The 21,355-nt window shown below is 42.5% G+C and overlaps 1 protein-coding gene across 5 annotated transcripts in view; it reads left to right on the forward strand.

The window, feature by feature from the left end:
- Positions 1-14,245: 14,245 nt before the first annotated feature.
- The window catches only part of RBM33 (RNA binding motif protein 33), a 101,446-nt gene continuing 94,336 nt past the window's right edge, over positions 14,246-21,355 (forward strand). For 3 of the 5 annotated variants that reach the window (XM_032099114.1, XM_032099106.1, XM_032099120.1), the window contains exon 1: positions 14,247-14,478. In XM_032099114.1, coding sequence (XP_031955005.1) covers positions 14,451-14,478 — 28 coding nt within the window. In that variant the 5' untranslated portion in view covers positions 14,247-14,450. Of the gene's footprint in view, positions 14,479-21,355 lie in introns of all 5 variants that reach the window. The other 2 variants (XM_032099088.1, XM_032099097.1) reach the window with 1 other exon arrangement.

Consider the following 21,355-nt stretch of genomic DNA (forward strand, 5'->3'; position numbering starts at 1 on the left):
GCAGGATCTGTCCCCTCCCCTCCAGGGAATTTGAATCCTGCTTTAAGCAATCAGTAAAAATAGGATTTCACTAATTCCCAGTCACAGGAGTGTTGCACATACACACACGCACAAAACACAGAGGGAAGAGCATCTTCTCCAGAGAGATCTAGTGCAAGGATTTTGGGGCTATGAGGAGGTTTGGATGGCAGCCTGTGATGGTTTCAGCATTGGTTGCTGCAGTCCCAGAATCACAGAACAGTCTGAGCTGGAAAGGACCCAGAAGGGTTGAGTCCCACTCTTAGGTGAATGGCCCATGTAAGGACCGAGCCCGTGACCTTGCTAGCACCATGCTCTAACCAAGTGAACTAATCTCAGTTTTGCTCAACCCTCTTATAATTCTTATAATCCTTATAAATGCTCTCATAATAAGCACAGTCCCCTCATCCTATGATGAAGGTGAACGATGCTTCCAAAATAACCTGTGAATGTGGCTGGTTGAATGTGGCTGGGCTGCCAGGAGCTTCTGCAGTACCTTAAGCAACTGGACAATGCTCTTGCTTCAGTCTTTTGATTGACACTGGAATGTTGAAAATGGAAATTTCATTTTTTTCCCCCCCTGCTTTGGAAGCAAAACCAAAGACTTCATCTCATCCACCTTTGCTTCCCATCAAAGCCAAACCAAAGGATGTTCCCACAGCTGTGATTCTGAAATCAGACCACATGAACAGTTGACAAGCAGAGCCACGCAGTGACTTCTGCTCTTGCCCTTGAGATTGCCCAAGGGTGTGGAACAGGGACACTTGCCTCCCAAGACCCAGCTGCCACTGTTCTCCCTGGACAGCAGGACATGAAGTCATCAATGTGTAGAGCAGGTGCTTCACGATATAGTATCCATATAACCTTCACAGGGATATCTCTAGCATCTTCCAGTGCCTCTCAGTTCATTCACTTTTCTTGTTTTAAGCAATAAGAAAATGGTGGGGTTTGTTGGGTTTTTCTTAAGAGGTAAAACTAAAGCTTGTTCCATATTGCTAAGCTGATTTTTAATTGTTGGGGGAGCTACTGAGAAGAATTTTTCACGGTATTTTGTGGTTTGAGGTTGAAAAGTGTTCCTGTCTTGAAATACTTTGTCTAAGCTTAGTTTCTTTGTCTGACTAGATCAGCAAACAAACGTGTGACTCAAACATAATGACTTCATTTTTAGATCAGTAAAAACTTCAAAGGAACATGTTCATTGCAGACAACAAAACTGTCCCAGAATATTCACTGAGATACTCTGCATCAGGAAATATATACATATTCATTAGCAGGTTTTATTTATCTTCAAAACACTACAGTTCTGAAAAAACAAATCAAACAGAAGTCTAAAAAGCCTTTGTATTCAGCCAAGACTACATGGGAAATGATTAGTATTACTGCAGTTGTACTGAGTAGACAGGGTTATTAATTAAGACATATTGGTTTGCTCTGGTGCACTCTATCCTCAGCAGAAGATCTGTCAAGTTACTGTGGTTTGCACAAAAGTTTTCTCCACATACCATTTCACATATTTTCTAAAATAAAAACAACTCAAGGCCTTCATGCTTTCAAATTTCTCAGGGCTCTATTCACTGAAAGCAATGTCAAAAATCCTACCCACCACATTCTTAATAAACTCAATTTAGAAATATACTTGCTACAATTTAAAAGTATCTTTCTGTTCTCTCAGTAAATAACCCCATAATTTGTTTTATGGGCCTTCGAGTCTGGGAACAACTGCCAGCAGTCTGTGTTCTGTGGAACAACGATCTTCTGGAGATTTGTGTTTGATTCGCCACAGAAATGAAATCTAACCTCTTCAGAGGGGAACAATGACCCAATAGTCCTGTATGAGGCTGAGAATTAGGGGAGAGGAATTCAGTTTTGCCATAACATCAAACTTTTTGTGTGATCTTGGACAACATCCTTGTGAAGGTCTACACTGCTCTGCCTGGGAAGCAGCGTGACTGTGATGAATTGGTGTATCTGGAGCTTCGTGTCACTGGTCTATTTCTGGGTCCTGAGCCAGGTCCTAAGGAGCCCATGCTGGTACCTCTACACTGATCTGCGTTGTAACTCTGAGAATATCTGTGGTCATAGACCCGAGAAGTCTAGAAAATGAGCTTTGATTCCTGTGACATTGGGCCTCAGCAATTGCTGAGGTAGCTCATATATCTCTAAAGACCCTTAATTCTCCTGTAGCATTTTATTCTTAATTTTAAAATGGTAATGATACTGGTGAGTGGTGAGGAGAGTCTAGCCACCCTGTTTTGGGGGTAGCAAGAGTTCAGTGAGTTGGACCATTCATCCCAAGGACCAGGAGGTGATCTTTGATGTCTTCTCTTTATTGATACAGGTGTAGCCATTCTCTTAATACGAGGACTCATTTGCTTTTTAAAGAATGGTCCTGTGGTAAGCAGTGTGACCTGTGATTGTGCTGACTGAATAAATGGCCTGTGAAATGTGTAACAATAACACAGTACTGATGCCTAGCAGAAGGAAATCTGTATTTTCCCTAAACAAAACTGCAAAGAAATACAAGCAAATTTGATACAGACTTCAATAAAAAGCAGTGCACAAGATATCCCAGCTTGTAGCCAGTAGCTGCTCAAAGTAGAACTGCATACTGATTCTTAATCTTCCTCAAGTTCTGACCAAAGTGATGCTCTTACGAGATCTTTGTGTTTCCTTCTCCTACTGAGATTAGGATCTGCCCTCTCCTAGCTTTTGTGAGCGTCCCTACCTCAAAGAACCACAAAGTAAATATACAAAGCAAGACAAGCAATATATTGAAAACACAGTATTGAAGATCATAAAGAAACAGAGGGGCAACTATGAGAAGTGAAATGGCCACTGTCACAGCATGCCAACTCCACAGAAAGCAAGTCGCATGGTTTATGTCCCACAGTAGGCACAGCCACTTGAGCGTTGCATGAAGGTGTTCTGAGATAAGCACAGCAACTCTTCTACCCCTCACACATTCAATGCACAGTCCAAGGCTGCAGACTGAACTGGCACAAGCCTCTTTCTGCAACTCCTGTTAAAATTAGTCTTTCTCAAAAAGTATTCCACCTGGAAATTTCAGAGATAATATTTTGTCTGGAAAAAAAAAGCATCAAATGCCTTTTGGAGGTGGGTTTTTTCATTCTTCCCTCAAAGTCAAGAAGAACATTTCAGTCTCAATGGCAAATTTCAAAAGGTTTAATTGATATTCCTATCATTCTTCTGTCAGGTAGACATTACTGGATTCAGCCCAAATCCCTGTGTCCAGCAAAGCCTGAATTATCATCAGCAACCTGACATGACTATCTATGGTTTAAGTTCTGACATGCTTAGCTGGAGATACATTTTCTTCTTTTTACGGCTTTTATAGTTCCTCATCTTTTTTATTCTTCAACTCTCCTTACTCCACAACTCCTTCAACTCCTTTTCCCTTCATCCAGGTTCTCTGTATGAGACTTCTCATGCCCTGTACTAGGAGGACATACACAAAAGTGTTACACTTTCAGCTTCCCTGAGCCTGCTTCTGAGCCTGGAAATTCCCTCTGCAATACAGGTCATCTCTGAATGTGAAAGCTTTAGCCTAGATGGATGCTGTCAAATACTCCACGGAAAAACCTATGAGTATTCCAATTAAGATGGGTAGTTTTCATACTCCATCTAGCAGATGAAGCAAGACTTGATCTTTGGATTTACCAAAAAGGTCTTGGCAAACATTAGGGGATTGTCTGTGCTGAGGTAATGTGAAACTCTTCTACTCCAGTGGATTTAGGGTCAAGCTGCCAAAGCAAAGCAACCATGTGGAGCCTGCTACAGAGCTTCCTACAGTGAGCAGCTCGTTGGTTTCTTCAGGAGTCTTACAGAAGAGATATTGGTGCTAAAGATTTGCGCGCACACCCACACGCACAAATCAGTGCTGTGAAATAATGAAAGCAAAATTCCTTTGGATGATAATATTATGAAGAGTACACAGCATACACATGGAGGATGGGAAGGAAATGAAAGCAGAGGAAGGTGGTGTGTCTTGAGGAAGGTCACGGAAAAGGCTGGTAGTAAGACTCAGAACACAAAGCAGATGTTCTGGCTGGGGTTTTTGTTACAAGAAGACTGCCTCTCTTCTCACAGAGATCCCTCCTCTTAGCATAATGCTGCAATAACTGCTGCGGGGATCATGGAAACCCAAGCATCAGCCAGCCACCTTTTCCAGAACATAAACTCTGAGAAATTTTGGCAGGTATCAAATGGTCTCTTCCCCAGAACTCAGCACCAGCATATGGTTGTGACATGTGCAACATCATTGCATTATATGAGCAGTTACCTGGCAATGCCCTTTGAAAAAATCTCCTGCATTAGATGGTACATTCAGATGCACACGACTTAAAAAACAGTAATAACAAAGGTAACAGCTGTAGAGTCACCCCTGATGGACTGGCCATTCCCATCAGAGCTGTTTTACCTGCAGGAAATGTTTTTCCTTCAATTCTTGTTTAAAGAGTAAAATACTTTTTCTTCATTATTTTCTCACATCATACAAGGTATTCTAACCACTGTTGGGAGATGAATGTAATGTTAACAATACATAATTTAATAAATTCATGTCCATATTGACACCAAAATAAAACCTGAGATTGCACCACAGTACTGTGGTTTTATTAGACTGTAAGTACAGTTTCAAACATAATAGGATTTATTCATAGCATATTTACTCCGCTGAAGTGAGCATAAATATGTAAATATCTAAGGCTTAAACTGGGAATTGCCTACTGCTGCTTTTAAGTCATGCAGCACTCTCTGCGCTCTAAATACAGGCTGACAGCAGAAACGGCAGAACTGTACTTCCAAGGAAAGTATTACAGGAGGATCAACCTTGCATATCATTACCTTACCCCTGACTTCTAACACAGAATGACAGTGGACACACAGTTGTAGCTTTCACACTGCTTTAATGGAACAACTACAGAGAGAGAGTGAGAGAGCACACATTGCTGATTGGGGCAGCTCCTGCTGGAGTGTGATTTCAAGGAAGAAAAATCCCTTTTTATAGGATACCATTCAGATGTACTAAGCAAAATAATTTCACATTGAAATAGGTGAAAGTGAAGGGGTGTTGAATTTATTTCCAGGTTGTCAGGGAAGAAGAGGACAGCAGAAGTGCCTGCGAGCAAGACTCAGACAAAATCTTTTTCTGAGTGAAATAAACATGAAGTGTGTGGTGGGAAAGTTATTCTGCTGAAACCAGTGGATGCTGAAGCATTGGCTTCTCTGGAGAATGAGGCAGCAGAGACCTGTTTCAAAGACTTGCAGGAATGAGAGGCTGCACCAATGTGACGGAACTCCATGTGGGCCATATTAAAGTGAATGGACCCTGCTTATAGATTTCTCAGAGGCAGAAAGCTCAATCAGTTTCCAAAGTTGCAAATAAATAAGTAAAAAGACACAGCAGAATTGCTCATGGGGCAATTACTGGAGGGTAGTTGGAGCAACAGAAAAAAATACCAGCTTCACAGCTGACATTTCAGATCTAAGCAAATACCTGAGTAATCATCTTTAGCTGTGTACATATTTTAATTCACACCCTTCACTCACTTATTGCCTCTGTGCCAGATAGTTTTTAAGAATGGGAATCAATTGCCCATAAAAGGTGCCATATTGTCAACAATGGAAATGAAATCCCCTGGTTCCTGAATGAACAGGCCCAAAGCAGCACTACAAACTTCTGCTCACCGCTGAGGCAATTTGCCTCTCGTGTAACCTGGAGGGTATCTCTCATTATAATTGCTACTCGGTCCTGGCTTGAATTGCTCCAAGCTCTTCTAATACAATCTGATCCCTTCAGACTCTGCTTTACTGCCCTTGTTCAAGCATGAAGAATTCAAGCTGGAACAGGTGCAGAGCAGGATGATTAACAATCTGGGGAACAGGGGGTCTTTCACAAGCAGAGCTGCCAACGCTATCAATTTATGTGGTAGACAACTGCTTTGGGCAGTAACCTACTGGATTTCCAGTATGTGGCAGCTTAGGTTCTTGGATGCCTGGAAATTCAGGAGATTTTCACAGAGCATACGCAAAGCAACTTGAGGTGGAACAAACAGCGAGTCTGATGCATCCCTGGTCCCAGAAGGGGCACAGAGTCAATTGGTGGTTGTCATTTCTGGACCTGCAAAGACAGAATGGTCCAGTTCAGATACTCTAGTAAAGGTTGACTGATGTCTGGGCTTACATGGGGATGGGAAAGAAAAACACTGGGAAGGAAGAAATGTCACTTATGCTAAAAGATTGTATCAGCACATAAGACAAAACAAGTATGGACTGGCCAGCAATACAGTCATACTGTAAACAGGAAGATGCCAGATAATTATGAGTGTATGGATGTCGCACAACAGCCTTCCTCTAAGGGAGGGGGAGGCAAAAGCCCAGCTACTTCTAAAAAGAGCTTGAGCCTTTATGAAACTACTCTATTAGAATAGTGTCTGTAACATTAGGGATTAAATCAGCTAAATCCAAAGATCCTGTCCTGTTTTCAACCATGCAGTGGCCCTTATGTGCGCCTTTCTCATAAAAAACATATGCTCTTCTCTCCTTTCTCTGGAATTTCCTCTGTGTTTGTCTCCACTGAGCATTGGCAGTAGTATTATTTTGTGCTTCCAGTGTGTTCATCCTATTCTAAGAGCCAGGTCTTTGCATTAGCCTCAAGTTCTTTATATGTTTTCTGCTTGCATTTCTTTACATCACATAAAGGACTAGAGAATTAGCCACAATTTAGCTTAGCTGACAACATAATCATTAAAAGAACTGTCTTGAAATTATTTGTCCCTCATTTTTGTCTATTGTGCAATCACAATTTTTTCTAAACTTTACAACATGATCACAATTACAACCCTCTGAAATCAGCAATGAATGAATCTTTTTTATGACTATGAGATCATGAAGTCACTGGAAAATCTCCTCCTGCAAATCAGAGGCTAAATTTCTACTTCATCTGAGAGCTGGTGCATTGTGAATAAAAACTACATAAATCCTATTACCAGTGAAGGCCACTGGTAACATTCCTCCCTGCTACAACCTTCCTTACAAAAATCCATCTGAATCTTTAATACTAAGTCATGAAGAATAAACAACCTAGAACTTAAAAAAATCAGGTCTTTTCAATTAAAGATTTAAAAGCAGAAGGCACCTTATGTACCTTTTTCTTATCTTTCAGATAAAGACCTCTTGGGTAAGCTTGGTAAATCCTTATCTGCTAGATAAAGGGCCACCATGATGGGCCTTATCGCTTAATTAAATCCTAGTACTATGTACAATGAAGTCAATAATTTGTTATACAAGATAGCACTTCAACCTGAGCATTGGATAATGCATCTCTATCGGTTCCCTGTACCTCAGCCCACTGTAATGGGTCATGTTCCATAACCTGCTCCTGGGCTGCCAGGAATTCAATACAAAAAAGGTACCCAGCTTAACATGGACAGGCTGTGATAAATAAATCTGTTGGATCAACTAGATAAATTAAAGTCCCCATATCAAACTGATTTGATACATAAGTCCTAATTCTATCACTCTTCCTCGTAAGGAATTTAGCTGAATGTGAAAATTTCGTGATTTTGACCCAAATAAAATACTGATGCCTCCAATGACTGTAATGGAAAAATAGTATAACCAAAGTTAGTATCAGAGGGTGTTGCAAAACCTGTGGACCAAATGTAGCTACTGAAAAAAAGACATGATAAGGTCTGAATCCTGACCATCCTTGTGTTCATTAAGGTTCACATACTCATTGCATTTACATCCACACATATCAGGATGAAAAGAGAAACTGATCAATAACAGCTGTAGCAACTATCACCACATATCACACTGGCAAGGTCTTCCTGAATGTAAATCCAGTTCAAATTATTCTGTCTTCTACACAAACATATTTGCATAAAGCAGTCTAATACTTGCAATGCCTCATTTCACTAATTGGCTTATTGGTAACGTGCTAGAGTGATCTGTTCCTGAGTCTGTTTGGCAACAACACTTTTGTGCATATGGAAAACCCATAAAATCAGGTGCTTTGTATCTCTTGAATCTCTGAAGGACCCCATTAGAGCCTAAACCCATTACCCATTAGGCCCAGCAAACACAGAAATAGCTTGATTCTGTAATAATGCACTGAAGCTCTCCAAGCCAGGAGTCTTTTCCCGATAAACATGGAAAATGTTGGACTGAAGATCTGCTACCAGCACTAATCTTGCTCAATCCTTTAAAAATAGAGACTCTATGGCTGGGATTTATTTCCCTTCACCTTGACCAAAAGAAGTGTCTCCCAGCTAAGAGCCCCCATTCAGCCCATCCAATGTAACTGAATGAAGGAGGTTACACAACAAGCTTAGCTTAGGCATCTGACCTTTGCATAACCAGAGATAGAGAACATTTATCCTCCCCTGAGAAAGAAGCCCCGAGGAGTGTCTGAGCATGGAGTTGTACCAGTGCTACAAGGCAAGATGTCTGTCCATAAAGGATGGGGCATTAAAATTCTCAGGTGCTCAGTAAAACAAAAGGTCCAGATGAGGATGTTGCTCATGCTGAAGATGCTGAGTGCTTTGGAGTGTGTTATCTTTACTAATTTATGCCAATGATGTGCTCAGACCTGCACTCTCAGTGTTAAGCAGAGACAACTCCGAGCCACTGGGATAAACCATAAACTGACTCTATAGATTATGCCACTCCAAATCACCCTCATTAGGATTCTTCTGTAAATTTAGCATCTCCACACATTTACAGGGTTTGTTGCTATCACATTCTGCTTTCATAAAGCTGAGGGAGCAAAAACTGCTTTCAGGAACTACTGGTACTGACGCCAGGCTAAATATGCTCTAAGTTGCTCGAGCTGTGTGCAGGAGTTCCTGGATTTCACAGCTGGCTACTTCTAGCAAATTGTACTCCTTTCTGTGCATAGTCCCAGAGGATTTCCCCATAAATGCATAGACCTAGTTCTTGCATGTCTGGCAAACTCTTCTTGTATGCTTGCCAAGTTTTAAAGGGCAAGGAATCAACAGCTGATAATTTATGCCAGGAACCTACAATGATCCAAACTCACCCCTCGTGTAATTCTGGTAAAGACAGCAGAGTTCCAGGGGAGAAGTTGTTGGCTTAGCAAAGCAAATTTTCACTGACATTTGAGAAATACACAGTATCAATTAAAGCAGAGCTAATTATTGCTACTATTATTTGCATTGCAGTAGTTCCCAAAGGCTTTTAACGGGATTACAGCCTTCTGGCACGAGGAGTTCTTAGGAACATGAGCTTGTATCTGGAAGTTCGTACACGATAGCTGACATTTGGTACCTGTGCACAATGTTCAGTGGGGCTCCACAGAGCACTGTGTTTTGCTCACAGGTATGGGTCACAGGAATCTGAGCCACAGGAGTTCCTTGTGATGCTCTGAGGTTTGCCTAGAGCCATCACGTGTCCTTCTGCTCTTTTACAGACTGGCCTGTGTCCAGAGAAAGCAAGCTCTTCCCAAAGCTCAGCATTTGGGCAAGGCCAACAATGCTGTACATTGGCTCCTTGTCAGGAAGTCTTGGGAGACACTCTTAAGCTTTATTTACTCTGATATGTTTATCATGGGGTACCACTCCCTTTACCTAAGAATGGGGGATCTTAGACATTATCCACTATATTGAGTCATTCTTGAAAGGAAGGACTGCCTTACATTTATAACTTCACCCTGATTCACCTGCTGTCCCTGACACCAGATGGGTTCCCGGGTGAAATGAAGCAAAGACTTAGTCAGATGCCCAGTTTAGTCAGATTTCCAGCATCCAGACTGAAAAAAAAATATAATTAAATCACTGTAAAATATTTAACACTTTTATTTTCTTGGTGCTTTTTGATTTCTTTCCACTAGATTCCCAAAATATATTGCAAACACTGGGTCCAGAGCACTATTCAGGCTTCTGAGTGCTGCTCTCTGTTCAGAACCCAAAGTACAGCCCAAACTTCCCTGCAGCCAGTTGCAGCTAGTAAAAATTTATATATTTTACACTACAACAAGATATGTGTTCTGTTGAGATTTTGATCTTTGGTGGTTGACCACCTTCCTAGGGACTCCACACGTGACATATCAATAACACACTTGACACATTGCTTGTTCAGCCCATTTCTCAGCTCACAAGCTCTCCTGTTCTCCACCCTCGCAGCTGCTTATGGGGTCCCAGGGTCACAATGCTCTGAAGAAATTACAGTTGAAATAAGATGCATCAAGTGGATTGCAGACTACAAGGCAGATAAGCTGCAACAAGGGGATAAATATGTAACAAGAATGCAGGAGGAAACAGAAAGAAAAAATACAGTGAAACCAAAATTGGATACACATGAACACTGCCCACAGCTCGAAACTGCAGTTAGTAATGGGGCTGTAACACACTCAGAAATGTTTTCTGTTCAAACTTCATTGCCAGTATTTTTCATATACTTTGTTTTAATCCTCATACTGTTCTCTTTCCTTAAGGATGACACTTATTAGTTTTTAAGTCTTGGCAACTTCCTAATCTGCCTCTGTCCTTCCAGGGAATTGGCTCACAGAGAAAGCACCTTTCACCTGTGTCTCTTTTTTAAGAGGTACTGCTGCCCCCTACGATTGCTGTCACTGCCAACAGGTCATAGATCAGGCCCAGTGACACCTACAAGAGAGCGGATTTGCTTTTGCACCCCTCATTTGTACACTTTAAATCCAGGATTTCCTGTCAGGTGTGACAGAACATTTGCTGCATCACAGGATGTTGCTGAAGTAACCCAGGAACTGTTTAATGCCTGGTTTGGAGGAATTGACCCAAAGACAGGTTTAACTTTGGATGAAAGATGGTGCCTGGGAGTGAGGTGTCACTTTGAGAGGTTCGGCACAGGGAGGTTATGAGCCAAACCCACGACTGGACCACCCATCTGGGCCAGCCTGCCATACTGTGAAAACTCAAGTCTGGTTTTGCCAGACTAGAAAGCAAGCTCACAAAGAGGTAGCTGTGGTTAAAAGGTAAGTCAAAAGTATACTTTGTCTAGGGAATTAGGAACCATTTGCTGCTGATAACACTGTTCTAAACACCCTCATATTAATTTCAAGTGTTTAATGGAATTAAACTTGGAATGTTGCTGTACTGGATTTCTGATTGATTTTTAACCATTTGAGTGTGCAAAAATAAATAATGATTTAAATATAAAAAAGATTTTAAAAAAGATTGTGCCTGCTCCAAAAATAAGTCAAAAATTCTTTTGAAAAGAAAATGTTAACATCCAAACCTTGTGTAAATAAAAGTGATAATGACTATTACTGGGGAAATAGCTTAAGGTAGAGAAGTTAGGACACAACAATTTTTATTGAAAGGTTTAAAAGAAGAAATCTGAGGCAGGAAATGCAAAGCAACCTGCTCCAGTAATGCAGTGAGTGCAGAATCAGGATTACTGGATCTTGAGTTCTCTCTCTGTCATTTACTTAATCCTCTTGCAAGATAATCTGTTGCATTCCTGACTGCAACAGGATTTTCTTGGAAGACTCACAGGCAAGTATATTATTTATGGAGAACTTCCAAAAGTATTTTTTAAACTGATGATGATTAGTTCACATAAAGTAATTTTAACTCATGGGTTCCAAAAGCTGTATGTTAACTAACCAAAAAGACATGAGCACACTTGTGTTTTATAGCACAGCGTAGGTAGTACAGAGAAAAAGCTGGAGTTTTTACACCCAGTCCAGAGCAAGTATAGTTCCTGGAATTTGAAAATTCATAGGAAGTTCTGAGTGAAGGTGAGTAGAGTCACCATACCTGCCTCTGTCATTATCATTTAGGTCCCTGTTCCACGCCTGCTGAAGTTCAGATACCTGGGAATGGCCACTCATTTTGTACCAGAGCTGTGCAAAGTGGCTGAAGTGTTTGTATATTAACAAAATAATAGTTAAGCGTCCTCTTATTCCTCTTTAACATTGGTTTGGTCTTCTAAGCAAATGGTAAATTGGTTTCTGTTTGGACTGTCAGTCATAGCAAACAAATTAGTTATTAAAATGAGCAAAAATACGGAGCATAAGACATCCATAAAATGCACTCTTCTACATAGCTGAATTCCACAAAGCTGCCCATTGTGAATACATTATGTTTAACAATTTTCCAGCATCAAACAAAAGGAATACAGAGAATTTTGACAAGAGAGCTGTGAACTGTAAAAGGCTGCAGCTGAGACTGGCTGAGTCTTGCCCCACACAGCCTTTAAGGAGCCCAGGAAACTCCTTCCCTTGTCAGGAAACCCTTTTGTATTGCAAACCAGCTTCAGGAGAGGAAGATCAATACCAATGAGTAATTGCTGAAATCCTGGCTGCACTGAAATCACGGTGGTTTTTACCATTGATAGTTGTAGTATTCACTTATCGCCCCTACATCAGGCAATCAGAGCTGGACTGATGGACTACATACTAAATTATCAGCAAGCATCACCTACTGATGAATTAAAGACAGAATTCAGCTGAGTTTGTAGGAATACAAAAAGAATAAACCTCTAGCTGTATGGTTGTGAAGAAAACCTGAAAAATGAGATCAAATGCAATGTAGAGACAAGTCTGCAGGGAGCACAGAACAAAGTGACATGAGAACTTCACTATTCTCATAGCGAGGGTTTAATCAGATAATGCTGATAATTTAAATACTAACATTGTTAATTATTTCCATGAGGACTTGTCCACCTGGGAAAGTTTTGCCGTTTACTTGAACTAGTCTTGTTATAGTAGGCTCCATTAAACTGTTTTAGATCAGATTTGGTTTCCTCACAAGTAGTATAACCTAGAAGTTTGTTTTATATCATGGCATAATTTTATATTGCATTTAACCTGGCCTGTGCAGAAATCTGGATTCTCCTGTTAAAACTGGGAGAACTCAAGAAGGAAACTCAAAAGGAAAACTTTTTGGTAATCACTTTTCTATGGGATCAGCGATCCAAACTGATGCACGCAGCAGCCACACGATCACTGGGTCCTTTGAAAAGGAGAGGGGAGCAAGCAGCCAAGCAGCCAGGAGGGAAGTGCTTGGACCACCAGCAGGAAAGGATTCACAGTTTGCAATGAACTAAACTGAGCATGTTGTAAAACTGAACCTGTAAAGTGAGAACTCAGGTGAGGTTTGAGTGGGAAAGCAAGAACCACATGGTCTGAACTTCTTCAGTTCAATTTATACACGGGTTAACTTCCCTGCATGCTCAAGCCTTGAGAGATGGGGTACCACTGATCTATCTATCACACCCTGACCCATCCCCTTCATGGTGTATTTAACTCCTCGACTCATGAGGTTTTTTGTCACCCAACAGGCAGCTGAACTGGGGAGTTCAAGCTGGAACTGTGACTCCTGAAGCCTCAATACAGCCCAGTGTGTCCAGTTCTGGGACCCTCCATTCAGGAAGGACATTGAGATGCTGGAGTGGGTCCACAGAAAGGACACGAAGCTGGTGCAGGGTCTGGAGCACAGGTCTGACGAGGAGCAGCTGGGGGAGCTGGGGGTGCTCAGCCTGGAGAAAAGGAGACTCAGGGGGTACTTTATTGCTCTCTACAAGCACCTGAAAGGAGGCTGGAGCCAGGTGGGAGTCGGTCTCATGTCTAAAGCAACCTGTGATAGGACAAGAAGAAATAGTCTTAAGCTGCCCCAGGGGAGGTTTAGGTTTGACAAAAAGCGCGATTAGACATGGGAATGGCTGCCCAGGATGGTGGCGGAGACGCCGTTCCTGGAAGTGTTTAAGGAAAGACCGGACGTGGCACTCAGTGCCGTGGTGTAATTGGCATGGTAGTGTTTGTTCAGTCATAGGATGGACTCGATGATCTCAGAGGTCTTTCCCAACCGAACGGATTCCGAGATTCAATGGGAGCCGCGCATTTCAAGGCGGTACGAGGGGTCACCCACGTCCGCAAGAGACATCTACAGACCCCCATCAGGGAGTCTCTCCCTTCCATTCCCACTGTTCGTCCAGGCCAGGGAAAACCGCACCAGCACCAGCTGGGCTGCCCGCCCCCGCAGCCGCGACACCGACCGCAGCCGTGCCCCGCCCCGGCCGCCATTCCGCCCTGCCGGCGCCTCCGCGCACGCGCCCCGCCCGGCCCGCCCAGGCGCAGGCGCGCCGCCCGCCCGTCCCGCGCACGCGCGGAGGCCGCCGGGGCGACCAACCAGCGGCGCGCGCCGCCCGCCCGCCCCCGCCGCGGAGGAGGGACCTTGGTCCGCCGCCGTCCCGGCATGCAGCGCGGCGACGACAGCGGCGGCGGCCGCCATGTTGTGCTAGTTTGTTGTTCTCCGGCGGCGGGAGCGGGGCTCGCCGGGCGCTGAATCCGAGCCCTTCCTGGCCCGTTGCCCGCGTCCTTCGCCGCATCGCCGGGAGCCGCCGTTCCGGCGGGCGGCACCGCGGCGCTGCCGCGACCCGCCGCCGCCGCCTGGGCCGGGCGAAGAGCCATGGCAGCCGCGCTGGGAGGAGGCGCAGGTGGGTGCTCGGGGGCCTCGCCCGGGGGAGCGGGGCCGGCTCGGGGCGGCGCGGCCGGCGGGGTGCGGGGAGCCGCGGGCTCCTGCGGGGCCTTCCCGGGGCGGAGGCGCCGCCGCTGCCGTGGGCCTGGGTGGGGGCGGCGCGTCCCGCGTGGTTGGGGGCTGGGGGGCCGCGCACCGGGGGGAGCAGGAGCTTCCCTGGCAGCGCCGGTTCCCGGGAGCGCCGCTCCGGGTCCTGGGAGCCGGCGTCGTGCGGCGATGGGAGGTGCTGTGGCCGCTCGGCCGGGGCAGGGCCGGGAGGGACAGCGGCCTCGCCACTCGCCCCGGGTGCGGGGCGTCCGGGGGACACGGGTGTGTTTTATTGAAAGACATTCACAGGATCAGTTAGGTTGGAAAACACCTTTGAGACCATCGAGTCCGACCTGTGACCGAACACCACCGTATCAACTAAACCATGGTACGAAGTGTCACGTCCAGTCTTTACTTAAGTGCCTTTATGGACGGTGGGTATTTTTTCATAGTTTTTACAGGTACAGGTGTGTGGCCTGTCTGAGTAACACGTCTCTAATCTGCAGTGTAGTTATAATTTATTTTACAGATTGTCCGGAAGTAGAAAATATCACTTGGAAAGTGTAAAATGAAGTCAGTGCTTGACTCCCAGGACTGTCAGGCGTTTGTTCCACTGTACTTCTGCGTAACTGCGGACACCTCTACACACAGTATTTTAATAGATAGCTCAAAACTTGTGGTTCTGATTAAGCAGACTTTAAAATGAGAACATTTGTTTGGGCGATTAAAAGAAAGCCTTTCGAGGGGTCTCTCTGAAGTGTTCAGGGGAGATACTGTTAAGAGGATATGTGTGTTTCTGTGCTTGCTTTCACTAGGAATATCAGTTTTTGATAAAGACTGATCAGAGTGCTCAGTTGACCCACTTGTCCTTGTCTGTACAAAAGTTTAGGGTGATTAAGTCTCTGTAAGTTGTTGAGAAGAGTGGTGGCTCGTTCAGTGCTTACTCAGCAAAGTGGTCTGACTGTGCTCCATGGTTGGTTTGATCGGTGACAAGGCACATAAACATAATTACATTTTTATAGTAAGTCTTGCCACACATAAAGGTAAGTGTTAGAAAGAAATTCCCAAATTTAGGAGTTGAGTTTGGGAAGAAGGCAAGGAAGGACAGCGCTGACTGGTAAGATAGCAAATAGTTTAGTACCTTAGGCATTGTTTTAATGGTATTAAATACATTGCAATATTGGAGTTATTTTTCAAAAATTGTCCTAATTTCTGTGGTTCAGATCAGTTACTTGTGATGTGGAAGTAAGGTTGGTATCTGTGTTCTAGGTAGAAGTTTTTGTGGTATTACGAAGACAGAGTAAATTAAAGAAAGTGTCACTTTTGAAGCATTTTGGTTCTTGTGTTTAAAACTGCTGCAAGGTGAATGAATGTGCTTTCATGTACAAAGGCGTGTGCTGCAGCAGATGGCCTTCAACGAAGTGGTGAAACTGCAATTTCAAGGCTGATTTTTGTTGTTGTAGAGTTCTGTTTGTGTCTGAGGGTGAATTGGGATCCCTGTGTTCTAAGTGGGCACAAGCAGTTGTTTGTTCAGCGTTCACACTGAGCATTGGGAAATGGTGGCCACTTAAATGCGATCCCTGCCCCACATAAACAGTGTTTGTTTAGTCTTGGTGATCACTGTGCAGCACTTGCTGAATGAAGGAACCCACTGGTCACACACTTATGTCCGTGACTACTCAGGGAAAATTCCTGGTTGAGGCTGTTAAATACACTTTTAAAGCCCAGTAAAGAAAGCCTAGAACTTACAGAAATAGAATATGCACCTCTTTTTGGAAAGGGACTACTGTCTAAAGTCAGTAGTGGTAGCATGAGAAAGAAGCTAAGTGATTTTTGTCATTTAAATTTTAACTGTAGAAACTAATGTTCGGGATTTAGTTTTTCAGTTTTTGGGAGTGAGGGAAAGACTTTAAAATATGTACATAACAGCACCCCACAGTTTTCTTAAAAAAAAAGAAAGCTAATGATTGGTAAAATAGTACAAAATAGGTATTGGAGATATAAGTTAGTGTTAATTTGATGACATTGCAGCATAACAGCTGACAAAATGAGATAGTTTTGGCTTAGAGGATACAGATTAAAGTTTAAATCCTCTGTAACAGTATTCTACAGGACTGAGAATAAAATGTGAAATGTCTGTGTTGGCTGAACATTTAAATGTATTTGATGGAAGGAAGATGATTTGTCTGTTGGACAGCGTGTGTGGACTCATTCATGGGTCATTTATAATCTTTAAAGCTTTGGGGAAATACTGGCTTGATTCATAAGAATAAAGCATTCACAAGTACTTTTGTGACCAGATGTGTTGGTGCAGCAAAGCTTTTTAAGGATAAAGGTTAAGACTCTTTTGGTGTTAGGTTTCACAAGCTAGAAAGTTTTTAAGTGGTGGTCTGTGAGGTCTCTGGGAGTCATTCACAGTTGCATAATACTTTGCAAATTCTTTAGCTAGTAAACCTGATTCAGCCTGCTCCTAATTCTGGAATGGCTACAAGTAGAAACATGAAAAGTCGAGGTGGGTGTGCTGGTGATGAGGGATCTTGAGGGCTCATAGCTGGTTATTAGTCCATTGATAAGACAGTGGTTCCCAACCTTTGTTCCAATTTTACATACAAAAACAGAACCAGAGGAAACACTGAATATTGAGAACATAATCTTACTTAAAGGGTGAGAACAGAGAGGATGGAGGCTTTCTCTTCGCAAGGAGCTGCACAGAGAAGACAAGGGACAGTGGCTACAAATTGCACCAGGAGAGGCTTCACTTGATACAAGAAAGACTCTTTTAACAGGGAGAATCATCATTCACTGGGAAAATTTCCTTAGGAACATGATGGAGCCGCTGTTACTGGAGGCTTTCAGGATATGTTAGGACAGGGTGCTAGGTAATTTATCTCATCTAGGCTCCTTTTCTCATGGGAGACCAGGTGGTGTTGGAGGGTCCCTTCAAACCTGGACTATTATGTGATTTAATGATCATATAGTATAAGGCAACAACCATTTTGTATAGATGCTGAAATTTTTTACTGATATTTACGGCAGTCAGTGTGCAGCCAGACTTTAGTCCCATTTAGGGGGAGGTGGTTATAGGTTAAACACCAAACCATCTCCAAAACAAAGCAAGGAGCACCTTTTCATTGTCTGCCACACTGCAGTAAGGGAAAATAATTGTAAACTTTCTTCCTTTCAGATTAGTTTACTTCTGATAAACTTCAGTGGCCTAGAAGACTTTTGGGTGGAGATGTCCTTGGTTTGTGAGTCATGGCATGGGATTGGGTGGAGGAGGAGTTGGGGAGGGTCCCGTTGACACGTGTGTCCCTTCCTGCTGGAAGTCCTGGACCAAGAGTTGCAGAATTGGTGTTTTACTTCTGAGGCTTCATGTCATTTGAACATATATGAGGTTTGCTGTTGCACTCTCAGCAATGTAATGGCTTTAAAAGCCTCTTGTGACGCTGTTGATGAAAAGTGGAGAAGAGCTTCTTACACTGTTAGCACAGCAAGTAGCTTTCTGTGTGTTGTGGGTCACTGTCCAAAGATGTAGTAGAAGTTATCCAGTGTGATAAATTCAGTTGAACTTGTTGTGCTTCAGGCTATTCAGCAGTGGCATCCAGGGACTGGAAGTAGATTCTACATTTGTGCCTAGGTGATGCACACACTAAAACTCCTCCAAGTCTTAGAGGTCTATAGAGTTTACAATTAAGGAAATAGTATGCGCATGGGTGTATTAAGAACTAGTGCCCTTGTGTTGTACTTAGTATTGTACCAAGAACTAGTGCCAAAAAACATTGCTGCTTCAATGTGCTTGAGGCAGGGAGATGTCCTTTGAACACAGCAATTTTTAATCTCTCTGCTTTTTTGACAAGCTTTCACTCTTTTGAATGTTTCCTCTTTTCAGGTCATCTGAAACAAACATATCCTTAGTATCAGTTGTTTTTTTAAAAGCCAGACCAAACTTTATTGTATTAAATACTAAACCTCAGATTTTAGGTCACATAGAATTTTTTATCCAGGATAGTTTAAGATGATGGCTGTCACAGGCTTGACCAGAAAACCCTCGAGTAAGTGATGTGATTCATCCTGTGATATGTTGTGCTGTAATGCAGCCTCAATTTTAACTATGACTTTTGGTTGCTGTGAAAGATGCTGGAGAGTTTCTGGAGAGTTAGTTTCTCATCAGTGTCCAGATCCATTTGGGAACCAAACTCATGTGATTTTCATTTAAACTCTTGGCCTTCCTTTGCTGTTCAGCATTTGTAAAACAAGGACTATGTTACTTTTGGTTTTCTGAAGCAAATATATTTTCTAGTTCAATCAGACTTTGAAAAATACTTTCAAATAAAAAAAAATTAAATTTTTTTTTTGGTGACTTGGTGGTTTTGAGTTTAGATGTAGTTTATTAATTAAAAAAAAAGGAAGAAGAGGCCCTATTTCTTTCAAGCATTGGTTAGAGAATTCCAGTTCCAGGCAGCATATCATAATTCTGATCTTGCATATTGCTAGTGGCTTGCTTTGCATAGAAACTCAAAAAAAAAAAAAAAACCCTGTTGGTTTTAAGAAGGTAAAAATAATTTCTCTGCTGTAGAACTTACTTTTTTTGCTTTATTTCTTTGAGGAAGCTAAACTTTGTCTGTAGGAGTACTTTGGAAACAAAACATGAAATACACTAATTGAGGAATGTCTTCGGCAATTGCTAGGTTGTTATAAATACTTAGTCATCAAATAGTTAAGCCTTCTATGAGTAATTGTTTACCAATATAAAGGCTGAATGATGTCTGTTCCTGAACTGATAAACTAAACTGTGGTTTTTTTGTGGTGTATTAGTGCATAATGTGGTGATGAGACTGAATGTGATTTTTGTGATGGTGTAGAAAGCTTGCTTGTTTTGTAATAAGTGGGACTGTATTTGTAGTGGACTTCATAAATTGTTGGGTTTATGTCACAGACTTGGATTCAGAAATTCCTGTTGACCTTGTGGGTTTTCTCCTGCCAGATGCTGTCAGGATTTGTTACCAGAAGTTTTTGTTCAACTGGTGTTAACAGTACAGTTATATTGCCAGCCTGTGCTACAGACACAGTCAGTCTTCATGAAACCTGTTATTTTGTATTGCATGGCAAGAGATACCAAAATTCAGTTCATTGGCTGCTTTTACATGATGTACTTGGGTGCTGAAAATCAAGCTTTTACAGTTCCTATGTGTTGTGTAACTTTTTGCAGTGAAACATGAAGAAAAATATTTTGTAGAAATATGTTATTACAAAAAGATAATCTGGTAAGATGTTTTTCATTTTCTGTCTTGTGCTTGAAATGCTATCAACTTGTCTTATTTAGTGTTTTGAATGGGATAGAGCAAGATGGATTTGTTATATTCAGTATTATTTGAAAAATACAGAAATGGTGTTTTTTCACGTGGTGACTTTTTCCCCTCTAGTTTTCTGTTCTTCTTTAATTTTTTTTCTTTTACTAGCTCGCTTACCTATCACAGAATCATACTGGGTTTGTTTTTATTTTGCCCAAAAGCAGTGAGGTTTAGTTACTTCAGTAAAAGACCTGTTGGGTAAAGAGTGCATAGAACTGTTTTAGCCATTGAACTATAGGATCATTGTGGCATCTCCATCTTGTTTTGCATAAGGAGAAGTCTTCAGTGCCTAAAACTACAATAATATGCTTTGTGTTCATGAAAGTGTAATGCTGAAACAAACCAGAACACAGGATTTTGAACTGTTCAGGTTTGTGAGACAGCATGTGGTTAGTGTTCTGGAAAGCTTTCAGGTGTAGTTCTGGGAAGACTGGAAATGCAGTCATCAAATGTTTTCCTTACTCTAGAAGTCTTGGCCATCTCATTGCAGTAAAATACTCCATCTTAGCAACAGTTGCTATGTGTGACTACCTTTTTAAGCTGTCAGTACCATTTTAAGATGTTAAGAGCTCTGCAGTGTTCTGCTGATTCACCTCCTACGCCTGTGAGACTTGACTGTGCAGCTTAAGACTTCCATTTTACAGAGAAAAAATAATGAGGATTTTATTGAAGGGGTGTCCACAGAGTTAGAAACTGCCATCAGCACAGCCAGAGAAGAAATAAGGCTTGTATTTTGTGGTTTTCTGGTGTGGATGATCTGTTCTCATTGAACAGGAAAAAAGATACCAGTTGTGGCCATATATCATAAAACTAGAACATAAGCTGCATGGAACAATTTACTTCACTGCTGGTGCAGCACCAGGGTAAGTATAAAGAAAATAGGAACCTTTTAGTGTGGGGCCCAAGTGTGTTTGTGTTTATTCTGCTTCACAGCTGGCCAGAGCCTTGTGAGGCAGGCTGGTCTAACAAAACAGGCAGCATGAGTCCTTCTCTGCAGCATCCTGAAACTTCCCTGCCACTTTGATCACGGTGGTTTTCTTAGAACTGCAGTAGGAAGAGCCAAGTGGTGGATTGGTTTGGTTTTTCCCTCTATAACTGGCCCCTTCTGCTTGCTTATTCAGTTAACGCGTTTTTGGTGTTTGATAGATCTCCTTTGGTTTGCTCTGGGGTTTTTTTTGTTTTGCTTACTAGTGTTGCCTGGAAATTAGAGGGGGCTTAGTGTGTTCGGTGATCACCTATCAGCAGGTTCCAGTTGGTACCCCGCTGATGCACGAACATCATCTTGGTGAGCTTTGCTGAGGAGCCGTGGCCAGCGCCTTGCGTGTCTTAGCAACAGTTGCTGTGTGCGGCTGCACCGAGACTGCTGGAAGAGATACAGACCCTCTTCCCTGCCATAGACATTTTAAGGCTTTAAAGCTTATGTTCATGGATTCCCACCATCCATTTTTCTTTTCTACT

Source organism: Corvus moneduloides, chromosome 1 (genome assembly GCF_009650955.1).
Source record: "Corvus moneduloides isolate bCorMon1 chromosome 1, bCorMon1.pri, whole genome shotgun sequence".
NCBI classification, from domain to species: Eukaryota; Metazoa; Chordata; class Aves; order Passeriformes; family Corvidae; genus Corvus; species Corvus moneduloides.